This window comes from Dermacentor andersoni, chromosome 11 (assembly GCF_023375885.2).
Source record: "Dermacentor andersoni chromosome 11, qqDerAnde1_hic_scaffold, whole genome shotgun sequence".
NCBI lineage: Eukaryota > Metazoa > Arthropoda > Arachnida > Ixodida > Ixodidae > Dermacentor > Dermacentor andersoni.
Genome location: NC_092824.1, coordinates 122,902,549 through 122,924,443, shown reverse-complemented (window position 1 = coordinate 122,924,443; position 21,895 = coordinate 122,902,549). Strand labels below are relative to the sequence as shown.

Below are 21,895 nucleotides of genomic sequence, written 5' to 3'. Positions count from 1 at the left end.
TACGTCTCCAACGATCCCCGCAACTGTTACGCCATGCTGGCCTACGTGACATCCGCGTATAACTCGTCCCGACATGACACCACAAAATATTCACCCTTTTATCTTTTGTATGGTCGCGACCCCACATTGCCGTTCGACACCATCCTCCCTTCTGTGCCACGTGTTGCAACTGAGTACACTCGTGAAGTCATCGATCGCGCTCACAGAGCACCTCAAGTCGCACGATGTCATTTATTAGCCTCGTAGCATATACAAAAAGAGCATTATGAGCGGTGCCATCGCGATGTTAAGTTCGCGCCAGGTGCTTGGGTGCTCCTTTGGTCACCATGTCGTCGGGTTGGCCTCTCCCAGAAGCTTCTCTCTCGCTACAGAGAGCCTTTCGAAGTCCTACGTCAAGTTGACGTAAATTACGAGATTGTGCCGCTACAGTTTGATGCATCCTCAAGTCCGATGCCTGTTGACGTGGTCCACGTATCGCGGCTGAAGCCATACTTCGGTCGCAATTCTTCGCCTGCCACGCGTCGAGACGTCGCTTTACCATCCGGGGGTCCTGTTACGGAAGGATGAGAGAAGAGAGAGGACGAAGAAGATCGGAGACGCTGGCTGCTACGTGATGTTGGTGGTCAGCCATCTTAGCTGTTCTAGCTCATCCTGTACATATATATTGTAAATATGGTTTTTATACACTGTAAGAGTTGTCGGACGATCTCGCCGCTGCCACCATTTGTAGGAGTTGTAGGCTGTAGAGAGGAACTTGGGAGGAACTAGGCGTACAAGGTTTATTTACAGTATTTACATTTTAAACAAGAGATACATTCAACAGTCTAGCATGGCTCCCAAATGGAGCCCGCAAGACGAAGCATACAGCTTACGAGCACGAAGCTCCAAACACACTCAGCACACTGCTGGTCGAGCACGATGACGAGCACGCAGCTCACGAGCACAGAGCACACTCTAGCAGCCGACAACAGCTGCTTATAAACACTTCGTTCTCCCTAGATCCCTAGGTGAGGGAAACGTTCGACCAGTCAGTGTAGAAAGTTCTCGTGGCCGGTCCGCCTTTGAGGGAAGGGGGTAGGGGGTTTACACACACACACATTCCACACAAGTTTCACTGCCCCCTCCAAGGTGAGACGGGCTTCGCAGAACTCGGGGCTTACGTCTTGAAAGGCGCGTTGGTTCCCCGAGCTGACCCCTGCAGCGTGGTCGCCAGTTGTCCACTGTCTTGCGTCCTGTAGTCGCCACAAGTGTCAGCAGACTGTGACGAATCCTGGGGCCCACGTACCGCAAGGCACCCTTCTGTTACGGAAGCTCTGCTTGCTGCAGAGAGAACATGTCGGCGGTGGCGGGTTCAGTAACAATATTGGTCCGCTGATCGCGTTTAGTCACAACGGCACCGAGGGGGTGTTGAAGCAGCACCTCGAGGTCCCTACGAAATGAGTCACTGCAGCAATTGTGATAGGCTTCCATGGTTCTCTTCGGGGAAGCTCGCAACGCTCGCAGCTGCAGCTGGCTGAAAAAACTTGCACATTGCCACTACCTCGGCAGGCCATTCCTAACAATATTTGCAACATCCCCGCAACAATGTTTCCAAAAGAGTACAAGATCTCTTGCAAGTCTTTGTCGATAATGACTGTATTGATGTTGAAAATGACACCAGCGCTCATGTGATGTCCATGCACAGTGAAAGAATGCAACTGTATGCGTCCAAATATCTGAACAGCTTTCAATGCACCCAGCATGGCCCACATGGTCACATCAACTAGAAGAATGTTCTTCCTTGCGTTAAATTTGCACCCACTTGGCTTGTCCAAGGGCGAGTTTCCACAGGTGGAGTGTGACAATTTGGTTTCTTGCAAGCTGGAGTTTTGGTTGCCATCAATGGGCGCATACAGTGTTGTGAATTTTTGCTGAAGCGATTTGGTGGTGCTTTGCCCACTAAAATCTGCACTTTTTTGATGTCTTCATTTCTGCCTCGGATCCTCAATGATGGTGAAGTTGTTGTCAGAAGGTATGCTTTCAAGGCCAGTGGAAAAGTGTGCAGCCAGGTACCTATTGCGATGATGTGCAAAGTTCACTTAATCTTGTCAATATGTGCTGGAAGCCAGAGATGGTGTGACCTCATCCATTGTGGCAAATGATTTCCTGTCCTAAAAGCTTTATATTGTGTTTTCTATACAAGTAAAACATCACTTGCAGCTCTTCTTCAATGTTAGCGTGCAATGTGGCAGCAAGTACCATACTAAAGCTTCCTGCACATTTCCCTACCCTTTATCTAAAACTCCATAACTTGTGCACATCACAAAAGAGAGCAGAAAGGCAACTCATGCAAATTGGCATCCATTCCTCAAGATGGCGTTAAACAGGCTATATTCTACTGTACACAGACAAAGTATCAGGATACAAAGTTCACAATGAACAGCATTTTGTGTGGAGTTGAGTACTCTTGCTCAGTTGTAAAGAATATGGAAGATTAATAAATAGCTTTGGCAGCATGCCTCAGCTCTTCATTTAGACTTGTTTACTGGTTTCACCATTCCAGCCTGCAGATGCCTACCCACTTGGAAGATCAAGTGGAATACCTTTCTCCCTTCCACCTCTTACTCCTGACACATCATATAAGTTTAAAAAAATTGTTTTTGGCCATAAGCTCCATTCATCAGTGCTGTGCTCCTAGACCTGATGGCATACATAGCGGTAGTAATTGGTTGCTTATTGAAAAAAATGAAGAACAAGAAGGGAGGTCAATTACAGCCACATACACACACACGAGTGACTAAATGCTTTCCACCAGGTCTCAGAAAGTAGCCTTCTAACGTTACTGACTACATCTGGGAAACAGAAAAAAAATGTCTCCATCATAAAAAATGGTCTGGGTTGAGAGTGCTGAAGCCTGGTAAAAACAAGGCAGACCATTTCTTTTCACTTTGTGCATAGCAAAACTGACGGAGGAGCTTACCTCTGTTCAACTGACATGGTAGTACATGAGGGAATGCCAGCAAATGGAAAAGAAAACCAGAAAACACAACAGGAAGAAAAAGACAAAAAGTGCTGTACTAACAACTCAACTGTGGACTAACCACTGCAAGTCCCACACCCTTCTTGTTCCTTGGTATGCGTTTCCTCTGCAGCGCTCATGTGCATTCCTCAGTCCTCGTTTGTCGCACTGTTTCCACTACAAGATGTTTAGCTAGCTCATGCGAGTGCCACTTTTTCTGCTTTTCAGTGCATTACAAGGAGTGAGCTTTCAACATGGTTAAGGTTAAGCTACTGCTCACAAAACTTGTGCATATAAGAGAGTAATCTGCAAAATTGTTTCTGCACTAAGGCATTGGCACTCAGAAACTCGTTGTTTGCGTGAGCCAACAAAAGATTTGGCTGAATATAACTCAGTGACACCTCTGTATTCGCTGCTATGGTATATCCACTGAACAACAAAAGTCAAGTTACAAAGGAAACCCATACAGGTTCTTCAGAAGTAAAGCTTCGCAGCTGAAGAAAAATTTTCCTGGCTCAAGGATCAAACCAGAGACCAATGCCTTTCCAAGTGAGTCACTCTACAATCTGAACTAATTAACCTTCTTGTGAACCTTTCCCACCTTACAGACTTCCGCATAACTGACTTGCCGTAACAAAAGCAGTGCCAGCTTTTCATCTTCATCTTTGGCTCTTTCCAAGTAGCAGCTGCAGCATAGTCTAGAGCAAGGGTTCCCAAACTTTCTAGCCTTGCGACCTTCCTTCTCAAACTTCTTTTTCGTATAAATGTGCTTATCCATGGCCTCACAGTGATTGTTGCTATAAATTAATCTTTCTCGTAAGGCTGCTGAAGTGCAGAAGTGGTAGTTTAAATCATTAAATTAAAACTGTAGCATAAAATCCTCCCATGAGGGTATGGAATCGGATTCATTCTGGCACCTCGCGAAACCATAAAGTACAGTTCACAGCACCTGGTTTGGGAACCCCTGGTCTAAATTGTTTACAAGGAAGTTCCAGCTGAAAGCACCACACCCTTGCACCTGTCACGAGTGTGGAGCCAAGTGCACATCGCCTCTTCCACTCTGTGCTTCTCCGTATTCAAAAAGGGGTAAGGTTGTCTTTTATCGTTTATTCAGAACATGAAGCTCCCCTTTCACCCCCACTGATATGTCACAGAATGCTTCACATGTCCCGCTTTCGGTAAGACCTGCCGTGGTGTGCCATGAAATTGCTGCACCAATGAGTGTACAAAAAAGACATGTGGACATTCAACATGACACTCATGGTTGCAATAAAAAGCGGTGGTCAAGGTTAACAATGATTGGCGCAACGTTAGTTATTCTAGGAACTTTATGCTGCGGAGCATTTTGGCACCAACAAGCATGCACTCGGTGTATACATTAGCCGTTTCTTAAGATTTAATTGCACAGCTGTCTTTTAGTGGCTTTCATTCTGGCGGGATTAGACATGACACATCGCAGGCTTCAGACAAGACGACACAAACTAGTGCAAACGCGAAGCATAACTTGCCATTACAAGTAAATCAAAATAAAATTTGTTCAAGGCATGTTTCACACATGTATTCTCACACCTTTGCCTTCTTTGCTTTATTGTCTGTAGGTGGTGCCTTTTTCATAGACTCGGCAAACTGCCTACATCTTGCCTGATGTCAGGCATTAGATCAGCGAGATGCCATGCTTTTCTATCCTCATCCACTGAGGTATCCACCTCTTCCACGCATCCAAATAAGCTAAGTCGTACACAGTGACCTTTTTGCTCAGGTATTGCAATATTTTGTAAACTGCCATCTCTTCATCTTCCTTCTGATGCCTCTGGAATTTCTCTCACAACAATGAGGGATGTTCCATGTTTCTTGAACTGCATCATGCTGGATCATCAATAGCAAAGTACATGTTACACAGCTATTGCTCCTGGTTCCAGCCTTTGAAGATGTGCTGGTTTTTCTAATCCTCTGCCCATTTCTGAAGATGGTCCTTGAAGGTCATTTTTCTGCCCTGCTGTCAACAGAACAGAGGCTTTGCAGACGCCTATGTGTAGGTCAATGTAGGGAAAGCTGCTCATACAACTACAAGTCACACTAACTTAAGTTCATTTAACTTAAATAAATTTTTTAAACGAATTTCAGGAGCATTTTTGGCAGAGAATGCCTACAATGAGGCCTCTCCTCTGAAAATAAAGCTCATAATTTAATAATTTCATGCACGCTAACTGGTGGTGCAGTTTTTAGCTTGTAAACAAGTGAGACACACGCTGTTGTCTGGGCACCACCAGCCGTGAAGGACAAGCGTCTGCAACTTCCTCTCGAGAGATGAAGTGGCTGCAGCGAAGGGCGGGTTCTCGGAAGCCTGCACAGGAAGAGTCCTAATTATGTCCAATTGAGTGGCGCTCAATGTCTGCGTGAACATTTGCCACATGTGGACAATGACCTCCTCCATTTCTGGGTGCTCTGCCTCTTATGAGAAAAAACCCTTGTACTAGTGCGCACTGTTTGTCACCGTCTGATCACTGTGTGCTGTAAGTCATACTGTACACAAATCTCTTTAGCTAAGAAAAAAAAAAAGTGTCAAAAAATTTTGTTGTTGCAGCACCTATGGCAGAATGTTTTGCAGCACAACCTATGTGTAACTTGGAATATTCACGATGAAGTGCGCGAATGTGATAACGCATGTATATGTATGCGTGTATAAAACTAATTTCATTTGTTTTTATTTTTCTTAAGCACGATATATAGTAATGCGTAACCCTAAACAAAAACACACCACCAGGCCGCAAAGCATATTTAGCGTGGCTGGACGTCCCGTGGTCCGATTATTCTCGTCGGGGAAACCACGCGATTTTCCTCACGCGTCGCACGCGTGCACTTATTTGTCCCTCTTACTCATCGGAGCGATAGACAACTCGACAAGAGCATAGGACAAGAAAAACAAAATGCGGCAGCTCTGGCGGATCCGCTACGGACGCGCGTTTCCGCTCGGCATCCGCTGATAAACGTTCTGACCGGCGCAGGAAAAGGAAAAGAGAATGCCGGTCAGCGAGGCTGAGCCGGGCATCGAGAAAAGCACCACCCACCTCGCCAATGGCTTGGCGGCCTTCGCTTAGCAAGCAGTATGGAGCAATTAACCTTTTTTTTTTTTTAGCGTTTGCAGATCGGGCGCGGAGCATGGACGCGCGCAGGCGAAATTTCAAAGTTTGCGCCACCAATGTTTTGTCCCAACAAGCGTAGCCACAACGATTGCTGGTAGCAAAGTCAATGGACGAAGCCCGCATACCACAAACATATCTAGACAGCATAAACATGGTACATATCACACTCCCGTTTTCTATCCCATGGCGTAAGCGCAGAGAGCGACACGGGTTATGGAGAGGAGGACTGCGTAGCTGCAAGCAGCTCCTTTGACTTTTTAAAGCGATTAACGATGCCATGCGTACGTGTCGTACTCCCAGCATTGTCTCCGGTAAGTAACAAGTGACTCGTGAGCTCACTCACCCTCATGCAGCTAACAAGCACTGCACCTTCCGTAGACGAAGTCAACCGACAACAAAGTTCAAAACGCCACGGTTTCAGTACTGACGCTACTTTTCCAGCTAGCGAATCTACAGTTGTAAGTGAAACTTAAACAAACAACGATCAAAGTGTACCGCCCACATAACACGCGCGCACACGAGCTGTCGACAGATGACACACAGACAGACACATACGCGCATCCGCGCATTGACAACTGCAGCCAACGCCTCCTTTACTAGATGCCTGCCGCGTGAGCCGAGAAGCTGGTTCCTGCCACTCTCCTCTTTACTCTTCCCGACCCGGGTTAACCCGGGTCGGCTGCGAGCGCTAGCTGCGATGGCCGCTGCAAACCTAGATCACGTAGCCCTGCCTCCGAGATTTTAGCAGCGTCTGTTTTCGATCTCGGAGGCAGGACCCGCGGTCTCTCGTCAAGCCATTGGTCGAGCGCGCGCCAGCCTAGTAATCGTCACTTCCTCCGCAACAGGAAGTGGGTCGGCTGCGAGCGCCGTCTCTCCGGGTCTACCCTGAACTACGGGAACCTCCGCTCCAATGGGAAGACTAGCGACGCGGCAGGCATCTAGTAAAGGAGGCATTGCTGCAGCATAAAAAATTATGATGATGATGATAGTGATCTAAAGAAAGGGAAGACGCTTGATGACTAGAACGTCCGAAACATTAGAATGTGAAGACATCTGCCAAGCGGTAGATTTAGGCCCCACTGGCTTCCTTGAAACCATAGTGTTTCATATAAGTATAATCCATCACTTTATTGCTTCATAAGTATAACTAGAGGGAAATCTGGCGCTGCAATCGTTCAACCATCATGGGAAGCGTCCGAAATGTCGTACAAAAATCCCTCCCTTGACCTGATCCTAGGTGCCTAGGGCACCTAGGGACAGGATTGTTTAGGGATATTTGAGAAGGCGCGATGGTGCCCCTGACCGACGCCTTCTAGCCACCATACCGCGCGTTGTTCAACATTGCTCATGTGATTGTGCTTGCGTTGCTTGTGTGTTGGTTGCAGTTTCTGTGTTACTTGGCGGAAAGCCGTGGTAGTGCGGCTTTGGCCACCGTGAGCTCTGGCAGTACAGAACCTGTGCTTCCTTGAGAACCCGGCTGTGGTGACAATTGAAATGTCGAAGTGGCCAAGCGCATTGGCAGCGCAGTTCAGCGAACCGCGATGTGGCGTCGTCGTGTCCGCCTTTGCTTAGCGGACGTCGAGGGATGTGATGTACAAGGCATGTAAATGCGACTGTGTCGAACGCCCATTGTTCAGTGCTGAATGTGTGGTTAGTGTGCTGTGCTTGTAACGAGTGGTGCAGCCGTGCAGTGACTTAGGGGCTCCACATAGAATAAAGAACAAACTCCATTTGCGCGTTCACAGACATGTGCTTCCGTTTTGGTCTCATTAGCGGCTGTCGCGGGATTGTGGTTAGTATGAAGTTTACGATGCTAACACACAGCTTGTTCACGTTTTTCCGTGCTAGACGTCGTTTGCATGACGACCGAGTTGAAAACGAGGCATGTGTCTGTGTTCCTTGCGTTTGTGTGTTGTAAATTACTTTCTATTGTGGAAGTTCTGGGAGTCTTATTACGCGAGGAGTACGAACGTAAACATATTTCTGTGTGTATGAAATCTTGAATTACACATAATATCCTTTACGACTAATAAGTGGGCTACACGGCCTTAGTGAATCAGCTACCTTTTGTTGCGGTGCTCTTCCGTGTGGTAGACTGATGCATGGTGCGCGTTTATTTCTGTAAAACAATTTGTTTATTCACTCAATACAAATGCAATGCTTCTTTGCCGCAGTACATTTTAGTTACGCGGTGAAGCATAAAAAGTGGGAGGGGGCCACTATCACCCAGCATAGTATGTCCACTTAGGTGACCTGAAAAGCAGCGGCTGCGCGAGTGTATAATTAAAGAACTTATGTCCAGTGAGAGTGGCCCCTTTCCACTTTTAGTATGCTTCACCGCAGTACATTGCTTATGCTTCACCGCGAAACATTGATGTGTTGCCAGAAAGGTAATGTTAAAAAGCCCAATCATGCAATGTTTATTTTGTAGCTTGCTACACCGTAATACATGGGTGGAAATAAACATTGTGCAGTAAAGCATACTAAGAGTGGAAAGGGCACATAGGTTTACACTGTGGTCATTATATTCAATTGTGATATGATTTGCAAGTGTATCTGTGCTCGTAGTAAGCTTCATTGACATTTCTTTGTACATTGCATACAAATTCATATTGCAGGGAAACCTAAAGCACATTCGCCATTATGGAACGCGTTAATCACCTTCAATGCTGGAGCACAATGCAGATTAATGCCCATGCTTTTGGCTGGACTGCACATGCTCTTTGAGAATTGATTCGTTGTTCATAAGTGTGCTGGTACTTTAAACTGGAGGGCTTAAGTTGACATCGATATGATATTCTTGAATTATTAACTTCTATTTATTATGTTTATGGTGGCCATATATTGCAACTACATATCATCCACATTGTGTGCAATATGGTTAAGTGATGTCAACTATGATAGCCATTCCTAATCTGAAAATCAACTACAGAGCAAATATAGCAACAAATTGTAATTCAAAAAGACAAAGACAACCAGTGCACAGGATGAGTGACAGACTTCCTTTTATTGGAAAAAAAAAATCACATGTGTCTTGCCATCAGCAGTGGGTAGCAATCTTCCAAGCTTGGGTGACGGAGGCAGAATTAGCAAAATTCTACAGTCACACTCAAATTTAAAACAGCCTTGGACACAAAAAACTGACATCATATTGTACAGAATGAAAGGGCAAGACTCCATCCAAGAACTCTATTGCACCACATACTTGACATGGTGTAAAAAGTGTTAACATGCCTTACACAAAAAAAAAAACTAGCAAGAAACATGAAAAACATGCCTTAAAATGCAATGGGCAGAATCTGAAACCAAGAAAAAACCCAAAAAAGGTTTCGCTAAGTCTTTCAATTATTTAAATTTTCAGACTGTCTCATAACTTCCTAAGAACCTGCACAGCTGAAAAGGAAGGAAAGAAAGCCCAATAGCAGGGCTGCAGAAAATGTCACCAAATAAATATTCTTTGCTTACCAAGGATACCTCCGGTTTAGTTGTGGTCTGACTTTGCACAATAATTGTGTATAAGCTTTTCTTGTTTAGAATAGTTTAACAGATAGGGAACAAATTACCATGAGAGCACCAAGTGTATTCATAGTCTACACACAAAAAGCCACTGCTTCCTTACTTTCTTTTTCTCTACTACTATTCACAAGTATTTAAGTGCCTTAATAGCACTGCTAACATCCTACTGCAAAACACAAAATTGGACAAGTCGTAGCATAAAGAAAATTGCAGTTTCACTCGATAACACACAACAATGATGCAGTAGCTGGTGAAATATGCTCAGGAAGGTTGCTTCATGCGGTGGTTGTTGAAGTGAACACTTGCCAATGCAAGTCAGTAATCTCCTTTAGAGAAGTAAAATAAGCACGAGCCGTATTTATTTGTGGGAGTTTGGCCTCCCAGTGTTGAAGTGGAAAGACTCTACTTTTCTTCCTCCTCTTTCATATCCGGACTTCGCCACTGGTCTCCACCAAAACAACCCTTTAGCTTCTTACTGTTGAATTTATTTTGGTTGTCTCAAATCTATATTTGGGCTACCCATTGCTAAGTCTTGCGCTGTGCTTGAGGAAAACAAGGCACCAACAGCTTATCCAGTAAATCTGAGAAGCCAAGCACTAGAAGAAGATTAATGAAGCAGATGCACCCAATCACTGTCATTACATGTAAGAAGAAAAATTAACATAGGACTGCCTTCACAAGTGGGAAGGTGATGTGTCAGAACTTGTAGGTGTGGACGCCAACTCTATATACAGTACGCAGACATTGAGCAGGTGTTAGCCAATCATGGCACCTGTTGGCTTGATTGCGCTCTCCAGGATCAGTATTCACCATGACTGTAACTTCAGCAGAGTGGCTGAAATGTAGAATTGTGGAGTGCCAATCTTTTGATCATATTTTTGAATCCTCGCAGCACAATTAGAACTTTATTTGGAATATTCTAGAAAGAAATTTGGGAATTCCAGTGACAACACCAGCAGACATCAGAACAACCAGGGGAGTTAGCCCATAGAAGCTATTGCTGTAAAAAAGAAGACTGGCATAAGCACAAGAATGGAGATGGGCACACTACATGTCTTGGTTCTGGTAGTGGTCCACTACTTTGGTGCTACAGTTAATGATCTTGAATGAGTTCAAGGAGCAAGAATTTAGTCCAGAAAAAATATTATGCTTAACAGCTGTACCTAGTTGTATCATTTTGCCTATGCAGCTTCATATAACCCTGTCCACACTTGCCTAAAGCACATCAGTGGCATCCTGGAAAAAAAAAAAAAAAAAAGAGCTTTTGATATTGCTTTAGAGAAAATTCATCTGTTTCAGCCTAACAGTACCTGTAAATATGCACATACTTGCATTCAGTATACCTTATCACCAACTGTTAAGTCACCTTCTTTCCTCATCAGCGAATCACTGCTGCAACCAAGTGTGCTGGTCCGAGTTTTACCTGCATTTCCACCTGTACCGTTGGTAAACGTCTTTGGCTGTTTACTGTAACTTCATATTTCAACCATTTGGTTGCATAAGAGGCTTTGGCAATACTGGCAACCCTAAGGCCTGGGCAGGCTTCACGAAAGGCCACCAGTACCTCCTCGTTGCAGACTGCTCAACATTCTTCGTGGTTCGACTGCAACCAAGAACCCATATATCTTTCCTCCGAAGCGGCTTCTATTGGCGATGCTTTGATGCAAAAAGAGATTATTGTCGCACGTGTCAACCTTAGGCGTACAACTCTGGTGACTGTTAGGTGGTCGGGGAAAGCATCTGCAACTTGTTCCTCAAATTACTCACATATGCACTGAAGATCAAGCAGCCTGTTTTCAATAGTATTGCAGTATTTGGTTCATCCTGTTATAGCCGAGAATGTGTCGCATCATCATCAGCCTGGTTACGCCCATTGCAGGGCAAAGGCCTCTCCCATACTTCTCCAACAACCCCGTTCATGTACTAATTGTGGCCATGTCATCCCTGCAAACTTCTTAATCTCATCTGCCCACCTAACTTTCTGCTGCCCTCTGCTACGCTTTCCTTCCCTTGGAATCCATTCTGTAACTCTTAATGACCATCGGTTATCTTCCCTCCTCATTACGTGTCCTGCCCATGCCCATTTCTTTTTCTTGATTTCAACTAAGATATCATTAACTCGCATTTGTTCCCTCACCCAATCTGCTCTTTTCTTATCCCTTAACGTTACACCTATCATTCTTCTTTCCATAGCTCGTTGCGTCGTCCTCAATTTAAGTAGAACCCTTTTCGTAAGCCTCCAGGTTTCTGCCCCGTAGGTGAGTACTGGTATTATACACTTTTCTCTTGAGGGATAATGGCAACCTGCTGTTCATGATCTAAGAATGCCTGCCAAACGCACCCCAGCCCATTCTTATTCTTCTGATTATTTCCGTCTCATGATCCGGATCCGCCGTCACTACCTGCCCTAAGTAGATGTATTCCCTTACCACTTCCAGTGCCTCACTATCTATTGTAAATTGCTGTTCTCTTCTGAGACTGTTAAACATTACTTTAGTTTTCTGCAGATGAATTTTTAGACCCATTCTTCTGCTTTGCCTCTCCAGGTCAGTGAGCATGCATTGCAATTGGTCCCCTGAGTTACTAAGCATCTTACTGAGACCTATACATTCAAATGACGTGCAGTGATCCATCCACTAGTCTGGCAAGTTTCTTAGCATGACATCTTATCTGCTCAGTCTTGTGCAGAACATTGATCAGGGTTTGTTGCGTGCAGCTCAATTTAAGTATGCAGTATGCAGCGTGGCTAGCTCACCCCAAAGTTGCAGCAAGTGCTTGTCAGGGCTGGATGTTGCCCCGGTAAGCTCTAGTTCGCATGTTACTCTTTGCAGTGTGTAAAGGATGCGTGTTGCTATCGATTCTTCAACACGTTCACATTCTGCAGACTCAAGTGCATCACGGAAATGGTCCCAGCCTGAAACCATGATTTTGTGAATGTGGCACATTTTCACCCCCACATCAAGTTTTATACTGGATAATGGTTGCTGCCTCTTGGGGCAGAGTCGTACTGACACTGTGGATGAAGGCCCCAGTTGCCCATGCTAGGTAAGTGTACTGCCCTTCCGGTTTTAATGGAGGGTCTCGCAGTTGGGATAGTTGGTGTCATTTGTTAATTTGAGGTCTGTGGTGTCTGCTTCGTCAAGGTGGCATTCTCTTGGCCGTACGTCTTTGCATCCCCAATGTGGGTGATGTGCATTGAGCTCAACTCGACTGAGTGTTCTGTGCTAGGGAAAGCGAATTTGAAGATGTCAAAGCCAAGTGAAGTCGCCTCGGCTGCAGTGCCTGGTTTTGGTACAGAAGTAGACCAATGCCAAAAAGGCTTCCTTTTACTACCTTAGCCTGGATCACACCACCACAACTTTCTGATCAGACATAGGGTATGTTTATTCAAGCTTTTCTTTCCTTCCCCTAATTTAATAATAGCCAATTTTAGGAGCTGCAAATCAAGCTGACTTCAGAAAACTGCTGATTTTTTAGCTACTTCTAGTAGCCTATTGCGTGGTTAATTTTCTAGTTGGGCAGGATGTGGTTCAGTGCAAAGTAGTTTACTTGAGAGGCATGACATGCTTCATGCTGAAAAAATGAACTGTTTAAAGAATTCTTGGAATAATATTGGGACGGGCCTCTAACTGAGTGATCACTGCTTTTGTCGCAAAATGTGGCAATGTGTCCAGCAACAATGGCAGTGGAAGCAATGACTGAATAAGTGGATGTTCATGGGTTGCATTATTCTGCATTGCAGTCTGAGCGCAGTTTGGGGCCTCAGTGCATAGCCATAAGCTGTCTCGTGTAAGGCCCCGTAAAAAATAATTAAAAAGTGTGGGCCTTACATGAATAAATATGGTATTACACTGCGTAACAGCATAACATTTGTAATACAAATTATGCCGCATAGTGCATTGATGCAATTAACTACCTTTTTGGCAAAGGCTTCACGTACACCTGTGTGGTGTCACAGTCCAGCTGTCAAAGCACCCATATCCTCTTCCAGGCAATTTCCAACATGCAGTTATTTACTCTGCACAATATTATCATCCCTTGTTATTAGACCACCACAGATGTGTAACACTGATAGAATCTTTTAAAGCTGGACCACCACCAAGGTGGGATAGATCTTCCTTCTCCAAGTCCAGCCACTGAGTCTTGCCCTCCAGCTCAAGAAAGACAAATCACTGCAACCACAAAGTTTAATTTTCATGCAAGTTTACATTGTTGGCATTCTTGTTGTTGTTAAGAGCTAAAGTTCGCTTAAACCTAGGATCACCCATTGCGAGCAGCCTTCTTTGGTTACTAAGATTGAGATATCAACAACCTCTCACATTAGCACACGAGGAAATGTAACATAACAGCATTTTGAAGATTTTGTCATTCAATGATTTCCCACCCTGCATTTATGCAAGAACAATGTTATGATGGCTGACATGCTGAGCCGTTGTCCTCATATTTATTGAAGGCAAAACTGCCAGCAGAGTAGCGGCTGCCCGACCTGTCACAAAAAGAAAATGCTGCTCCCTCTCAACTTCTCCCTTAGCATGATAGATATTCATGTTTTTCTGTCAATGCTTTTTCCAAACCATGCATTGTGGATGCTCGAGTGAATTTCAATTGCTTGGACGTTTCGGCAGCCAAATGTTTCCACAATTCTTGGGTTTGGTGATGCCATCTCTCTACAGCACTATTGACACCTTATGTAGGGAGTGAAGAGGATGATGTATTCAGAAATGTGCCCCATGCAGTACCTCAAGTGTAGAGGAGGATGCAATCAGTGCTGCGAATGGTGCATGCCAGCATAGAGGACAATGCATCGGCGCTATCACTAATGCAATTGAGCAAGTGACGAGAATTACGTGTGCACAGTGCAATGAAGTGCCGCAATGATGTAGTTGCCAAAATGCGCCTTCCCAACTCTTTCTAAAAGCCCCTTGACCTACTTTTCCTCTATGCCTCTCCCAGCAGTTTTCTATGATAAGTCACAATGTTGGGAGCACTCAAACGACCAAAACTTTCTGATCAGACATAGTGTATGTTTATTCAAGCTGTTCTTTCCTTCCCCTAATTCAATGTGGCTATGAGCTAGCCAGATGCTGTCACGAAAGCGTAGTGTTTAGGTTGTATGAGTACACAAGAAACAAAATTGGAGTTGTGAAGTTCCAAAGCTCTATTTTTACAGCCTCTCTGCTGACATTAGAGAGCTTTAGATTAGTGGACGCAAGCAGCATGCGTAAACAAGCACTCTGTTTGGGTATTTCTGGCACCCATTTGGTGTGCATAACCAAGCAGCACACGAGTCGCTTGCATCCTCTTATCCAATACTATTATTTTCATTGTAAAGCAACCAATATCGCAATAAGTCTGATCAACCTGCATCAATATGCTAGACATTTTTAAGCACTTAAGGTCTGTTGGTTGAGTGGCCACTAGACTTGTGCTTTCCAGTATTACTTGCTAATCAACTCTTGAGGTGTTTACATTGTTTTTCTGTGCTGTAAGATTAGTTTGAAAGTCCTAATAAAATTGTTAAAGTGAAGGTCTGGGCTGTTGTATTGGCCATGTCATTCTAAAACTGTTAGGTCTGACACTGTCAAAGCATTTGGCAACTTTATAATAAGCTTCACCTCACTACATATATGTATTGCGGTGGGACCATTCAGCATGTGAAAATAAAAATACCGGCAAATAGGGAGTTCAAGAGCACCTGAAATTATATTAAAGCGGGTAGGGCAGTATCTTCAGGGTAACGGGGACATCAAAGCTGGAACTAGGGCTGCCATACATCCCGTCACCACAATACACTGTTTGCTTCATCGCATTACACAAATATGTTGCAGTGAAGTTATTGCAGACACACATATACACATTCATTCGTCCCAACTTTACACAGAACCCTGCGTCCCATTGCTAAAACTAAGAGCGCGAGAAACGGGCAGAGATGAAGCTGAACATAACAGGGCACAGTATTAAGCTCCACCTCACCGTGTTTATTGCGCCCTTAGTACGAATAATATTAAACATCTACTCTGCATTTTAGTTTGTGGAATTCTGGCAAACCATGTGATGTCACTAAAGCTCCTTTAACTTCACAGCACTACGCGATAATTGGCGTAACGCCCATGATAAAAGTAAATCACATGAGGTCATAGATGGTACACAAGCGCTGAACATGATTGAAAACATGCGCTGCCCCATTTCAACGACGCGTGAACAGTTGTGAGCAAACACCACCTCAAAGGGACACTAAAGCGAAACAATAAATCAGTTGCGACTAATAAAGCCTTGTTTGAGAACCCTGCAGGCACTTATTTCAAAATAATAGTTTGTTTATTAGATGACAAAATGAAGGTCGAAGTATCAGTATTTGAATTTCGCGCCGAAACCCCGACGCCGGTACGTCAGTGTGACGTCAGGGATTCCAAAGCATGTTTTCGCATTAGGGCCGCGTTGGCTGAGTACAGGTTAGCGAAACTTGTCATGTTTAATATTTGCCTCCTTTAGAACACAATGTAGTAAAATTGTACGGTTATATAATTAGGTAGGCCATAGAAGGTGCCATCAAAATCCCTGACGTCACAGCGACCAGGTGCGGGAACTTCAAAGAGGCACCGCCACCTGTCTTTCGTTCTTGCGCTTTTTCTAGTTTACCAAGCGTCTTATCATGGTGAGAGTGGTGTTTTTCGTGTGATGGAAAGGTAATTTACTGGTGCAGAAGAAATCATTTTGCTCTTTAGTGTCTCTTTAAGTTACTTACGTAACGTAAGTCGTGGCGAAGAACACGTACAATAGCTCCACCTACGACACCCATCGAGTAAAGGCAGAATAAAGAACGAAGTTTGGTAAAGGTGCATGTTCGATGTGATGACGCTGCCTAATAGGGCGAACACAGCGGCGTTGCTGCACAGCGCCGGTTCGCAAATTGCATTGCCGAGGCGCGACGCCACTTGAATATTTCGATCGTCAGCATCACTAGAGAAATACGAGTCTCACACTACCATAGTTCACCGAGACCAAACGCCGACATGCCACACCACTGCTACTGCACGACTTCTCGCCAACAAATACTGAACCCACTGCCGAGATATATCAGCGGTCAGCGTGGGCTGGAGATTCAACGCTTATGTTCAACGCGCCACATGGCGCGATCTCAAGAGTCCCTAAACGACCCTGTCCCTAGGCACCTAGGATCAGGTCACGTGAGGGATTTTCGTTCGACATTTATAGACGCCCGCGACCATAGAGTTTCTCACTATAACAGCTAGAGGGTGAATTTATCTGTAATGCCGCTCATTCACCACTTACGCACGTTTCGCCTCTACACGCAATACTCCTGTTAGGTCAATATACCAAAATGATACATGCTTTTAATTTACTTTCTGTCAGCTGATGGCATCCGGTGAAGCATCGTACGGCAACGACTGCTGCTTACCTGGTGCCACAACTTTGGATGAATGCAGAAGAAGCCCGGAACGAGCATTTATATAGAGCAAAATAAACATTTCATCATTTCAGAAGACGTCTTTCGTTTTCTTTATGAAATTGCACCTGACAGATTCGGCGCAGTCTTGTAAAGGTCAATCGCAATCATTTCTACTTGTTAATGAAACGATTCCACGCCAAGGCCACGCGAGGTTCAGCAGAAGCGAAAAAAAAAAGAAAAAGAATGAATGCCGCGCCGAGTAGCGGAGCCGGCGCGGCGGGTACCAACTGGTGTTCAAAACGCGCGCGCCCAAAACCGAAACCGGAAGGAATCAACAACATCCGCTTGGTGTGCTACAGTCAATTCGGCCGCTGGGCTCTATGGGAGTGTCCGCTCTTGTTTAAATTTATTTCTCTATAGTTGCACTATGGTTGCACCTTTGTACATTTATCTAATCGCCGGATATCAAGCCAGTCTAGTAGCGTTCGCGGCCGACTCGCATTGCTCGTATAGCCTAGAAGCGCCGGTCAGTGCTGCGTGCCTGAAGGGGCAATGCGCGGATTGTGTCTTGCGTCGATCATCCTTGCGCTTAGCGCTACGTTGAGCAGTGTAGCAGCGGATGAGAGCGTAGAAGAGACGCTGTATGGTGTCAAGTATGCGTCCAGGTGCGAAGCGTGCAAGTACCTCGCCGTGGAGCTGGAAGCACGTCTCGGGGAGACTGGCAAAACGCACGATGTCATCGAGACCGGATACACCCTAGACGGCGGGCGCAAACGCAAGAAGTATGCGGTTTCTGAACTACGATTAGTGGAGTCGCTAGACGGCGTGTGTGACCGGCTGCTCGAGTACAATATTCACAAGGAACGTAAGGACAGCACGCGCTTCGCCAAAGGAACGAGCACTACGTTCCGAACGCTGCATGGTCTAGTCGCCAAGGGCGTCAAGGTGGACTTAGGCATCCCGTACGAGCTCTGGGACAGCCCTTCGGCCGAGGTGACGCAGCTCAAGAGCCAGTGCGAGGCCCTGCTCGAGCAGTACGAGACCGACATCGAGCGATGGTACTTCGGCAGTCAGGAGGAGCCACTCGCCACCTACCTGTGCCGCCAGCGCGTGCTACGCAAAGGCGACGCCGACTGCCTGGACGACTCATTTCCTGCCAGCCGTAAGACCGAGCTATGAAATGCTACTACACCCTAAGCGGCGACTCTGATGAAACCGCTCTTACATGTTGTTCGTCCGAGTCAACGGAATATGTGGTGTGCACAAATACTTCATAATAAGTCAAGCGGCACGTGTGACCTCCTACGTTTGTCCTCGTCTACTGTTTCCTGCTCGTGTGGATCAACAAGTATAAATACCTATTTAACACAAATGAATGAAGCCTTGCTACTATTTCCTACACAGCATGAAACTTTGGCTCCACTCTGCAATAGAACAATGCGTTCTGGTGTTGGTTTTGTGTTGCTGCTGACCAAACTAACCTTGCAGACTGCCAGTTCGGTTGTATAACCATACCAGACTCGCAGCACACAACATTGTTGTCCAGTCAAACAAGAAAGCACCTCTATATGAAAAACTTGGAGCCCTTTCACATAGTGCTTATTATCAGCGCTTCAATTGAGTGCTGGGCACACCCTCTCAAAAGTGCAAAACATCATATTCCCAACATAAGTGAGCAAGGGGATAGAGGACATCGTCAAGAGTCATGCTGCTTTGTCTCAACCAGGAGAGGAGACACCGTTGGCCCCAGGAGGAGCTTTGCTTCCACAGGATTGTCAAAAGCAAGAGTGCAGTGAGAAGAACCGGTCATGGATTTATGGTTTAGAAGTGAGTTCTGTACAAGCTTTTGCAGTTCCTGGTAGCATTGAATCAGTGTGTGGCTTTGAGTACTTTTGTCATGGTTCTGTGATAATGATAATAATGGCAGCAGGGTATCAGATTCATTGGGAGCAGGGCGATCAACTGCAGCAAATTGATGTAACGACAGTATGAATATGCTAGTGGGTGTAGTGAATAGGTGCCAAAAATTTTGGGCGATACTTAATTGCAGTTGTGAGGCTTTGCTAACTTAATTACTGGCTAGCAGGACAGCACAGTTATACCAACTGTCTTGATTTATCTGCGAAGCATATTGAGAGACCACATGTAGGGCAGTGCTCAGCTTCCTTTCTCACTCATTTTACTAGGATGTTAGCAGACAGGTTTCATTTAAAAATCTAAAAGCAGCAGTTTTGCAATGAAAAGCACCCATGATAGGGTGAAATAAGAAGGCACATTCTTTGTAGGGCAGTTGCTACATGGTCCCTCGACATAGGCTGCAGCTTGGCTGTGCCATGCCAAAAGGTGCATGTAGTAGTATACACTTGGCATCTGCGTGTGTGGTTTCTTTTCTACAACACACTGCATCATAACTAGCACTCTACTGCAGCAAATTAAATGCATTCACCTGTATGACATGGTCAGCTGTCCTGACTATGCGCCTGCGTCACTGTGCAAATCTAGTCGACAGAACAGTGGCCTCGATAGAAAACTTTTTAGTGAGGGCATGGCTGTATCTTGACCATGTGCTGTTCTTAGGTGCTTAGCTCCTCTCAGAGAATCTTGGCTTGCCACAGGTAATCCGCACTTCAACATCTTTCCCTGAGTATCCCACACTCCTACTTTGGAGCATCGATAGGCAAGTTGTCCCTACTCCTTTCTGTGCCTCAAGACACAGCCGAGGCCAATCATTCAGTCACTGGTTCGTGAACGAACCGCATGACATCACCACCGCACCTGTAAGTTGAATCTGGCATTGCCAACTATGCTATTGACAGAGGCACATGCATTAGTACACCACAATTTCCGTCTGATTTCTGTGCCTTAATTTTAGGCAAGAAATCATGATGGTATTTAAGAGGCTATAGAGTAGCACACTCAACTCTACCTATGTGTGTGTGTACACACACACATTTCTGCATGCCAACTGAAAATACAACTTCCAAGGAAGGTACTCCCCATCTGTGCACTACTGAATGTATGTGCGCATTTTCAATGTTTTACTGGCTTGTGACCTTGCACAATAAACCTTATTTACAATAGAGTTATGATAAAATTGAAATGTTTGTTAAAAGCAGTGATAATGCTTGAAATGGACCTGTAGGGTGCCAGCAAAGACATTTTTCAAGATGTCAAAACTATGTTATTAGTGACAACGTGTGTGATAATAAGTCAACCCGAATGAAAATCACGGAAGCAGTTTTGTATTTGCAAGTAATAGACTGTCTTTGGCACACCTCATGCATCTTTTTCTAGTGCACTCTGAATTCTGGCATTTCACCTGTAATTTTCACATTACATGCCCTCCCTGTAAACAGATTGTGTGCATTAAATGAGTTCTCGCTTGGTGGTGCTAAAATTGCTTCTCTGCTTTTTGACCAGAATGACTGGTTCAGTTTCAGCCTGAAGCTTGTATCTTTGCCCTCTGGCACTGCAATTTTGCTTTTTAACTCAGTGGTTCAGGCATGCTGACATTGGATGTAAGCAGTGCTAAATGACAATACACAAAAGAAGAGAATGTAAGCATTGACCACTGCAGCTACATACAAGCACTTGCAATGACCTCAGTGCTCAATGCAGACACGCTGTGGTTGCTTAGTGGCTGTGGTTTTGAGTTGCTAAGCATGAGGTTGCGGGATCGAATCCCAGCCACAGTGGCCGCATTTCGATGAGGGCAAGATGCGAAAACAATCGTGTACTTAGATTTAGGTACGTGTTAAAGAACCCCTTGATTTGACAAATGTAACAGCGCTAACACATGCAACCACAAAGGAACAAGGATGAGACACAAGCGCTGTCAACTAATTTGTATTGTTTGTATTGCTCCTTCCCACTTCACATCTGCCTTTCGCCTTATATAAGGTGTCCATCTTCCATCAATAAAGTCTCATCCTTGTTCCTTTGTGGTTGCATGTGTTAGTGCTGTTACATTAGTCAAATCAAGTATGCACCAACTCGCCCAGAAAGAAGTTTTAATAAAGAACCCCTGGTGGTCCAAATTATTCCGGAGTACCCCACTACACTGTGCCTCATAATAAGATTGTGGTTTTGGCATGAAAACCCCATAATGTAGTGCTCAATCTAAACCTGCAACGTCAAGAAATGAGCAATGCCCAGAATGGTCCCCCTCCCCCCCCCCCCCCTTTTTTTTTTTCACGCTGGGGCCATACTGGGAAACGATCATTTTCGGGGATATCACTTTCATTCGATGCTTTTGGCTGAGCACCTAGACAGAACACCTGTTACTAAAATCAAGTGTCACACTGGAAACCACGCCATGCAGGAAATATCTTTAAGAGTGATCAATCAAGCATACAACCCTGGATTGTTGAGTTGTAGTCATCAGTGTGTCATGTGTAAAGGCACATTAAAGTATATTAAGTTAAGCTTCTTCAATGCCCAAAAGGCCACTCTTGCAAAGAGGGGGAGGTTTGGTTAACCAGAAAGGACACAAAAATCAAGACTGATGGCAATGCTACCCTGAAGCTGCTGCACTAGGTTGCCATGACATCACATAATTTGACAGATTCTACTCGGGCCTGGATAATCTACACTGCATTAACCAATAACTTAACCCATAAAGCTTTAAAACTATTACAGTAGGCTCCACCTAAACGGAACTCGAAGGAACAAAAATTGTACTCTGTTTATTTAAAGTTGTGTCCATGCAGGACAGGATTCCCAATAATTTTGTGCAGACCACGCATTCAAAATAGCACTGCAATCTTTCAACTGCATCTCTTGCCGTCTATTCCAAAACAGTATTAGGCACAATACATTATGCCTATG

At 44.9% G+C, this 21,895-nt stretch overlaps 2 protein-coding genes across 10 annotated transcripts in view; one reads left to right on the top strand and one right to left on the bottom strand.

Annotated features, from left to right (window-relative positions):
- LOC126539330 (uncharacterized) overlaps positions 1-6,780 on the bottom strand; it is a 68,812-nt gene extending 62,032 nt beyond the window's left edge. For 2 of the 7 annotated variants that reach the window (XM_055075540.2, XM_055075542.2), the window contains exons 1-2: positions 6,485-6,767; positions 5,247-5,342 (exon numbers count right to left, since the gene is read on the bottom strand). In XM_055075540.2, coding sequence (XP_054931515.1) covers positions 5,247-5,342; positions 6,485-6,490 — 102 coding nt within the window. In that variant the 5' untranslated portion in view covers positions 6,491-6,767. Of the gene's footprint in view, positions 1-5,246; positions 5,343-6,426; positions 6,447-6,484 lie in introns of those variants that run through there. The other 5 variants (XR_008614310.2, XM_055075544.2, XM_055075539.2 and 2 more) reach the window with 5 other exon arrangements.
- A 7,062-nt stretch (positions 6,781-13,842) lies between these two features.
- The window catches only part of CNPYb (FGF signaling regulator protein canopy b), a 79,484-nt gene continuing 71,431 nt past the window's right edge, over positions 13,843-21,895 (top strand). For all 3 annotated transcript variants that reach the window (XM_055075561.2, XM_055075559.2, XM_050186194.3), the window contains exon 1: positions 13,843-18,895. In XM_055075561.2, the coding sequence (XP_054931536.1) occupies positions 17,621-18,247 (627 nt within the window). In that variant the 5' untranslated portion in view covers positions 13,843-17,620 and the 3' untranslated portion in view covers positions 18,248-18,895. The remainder of the gene's footprint in view (positions 18,896-21,895) is intronic.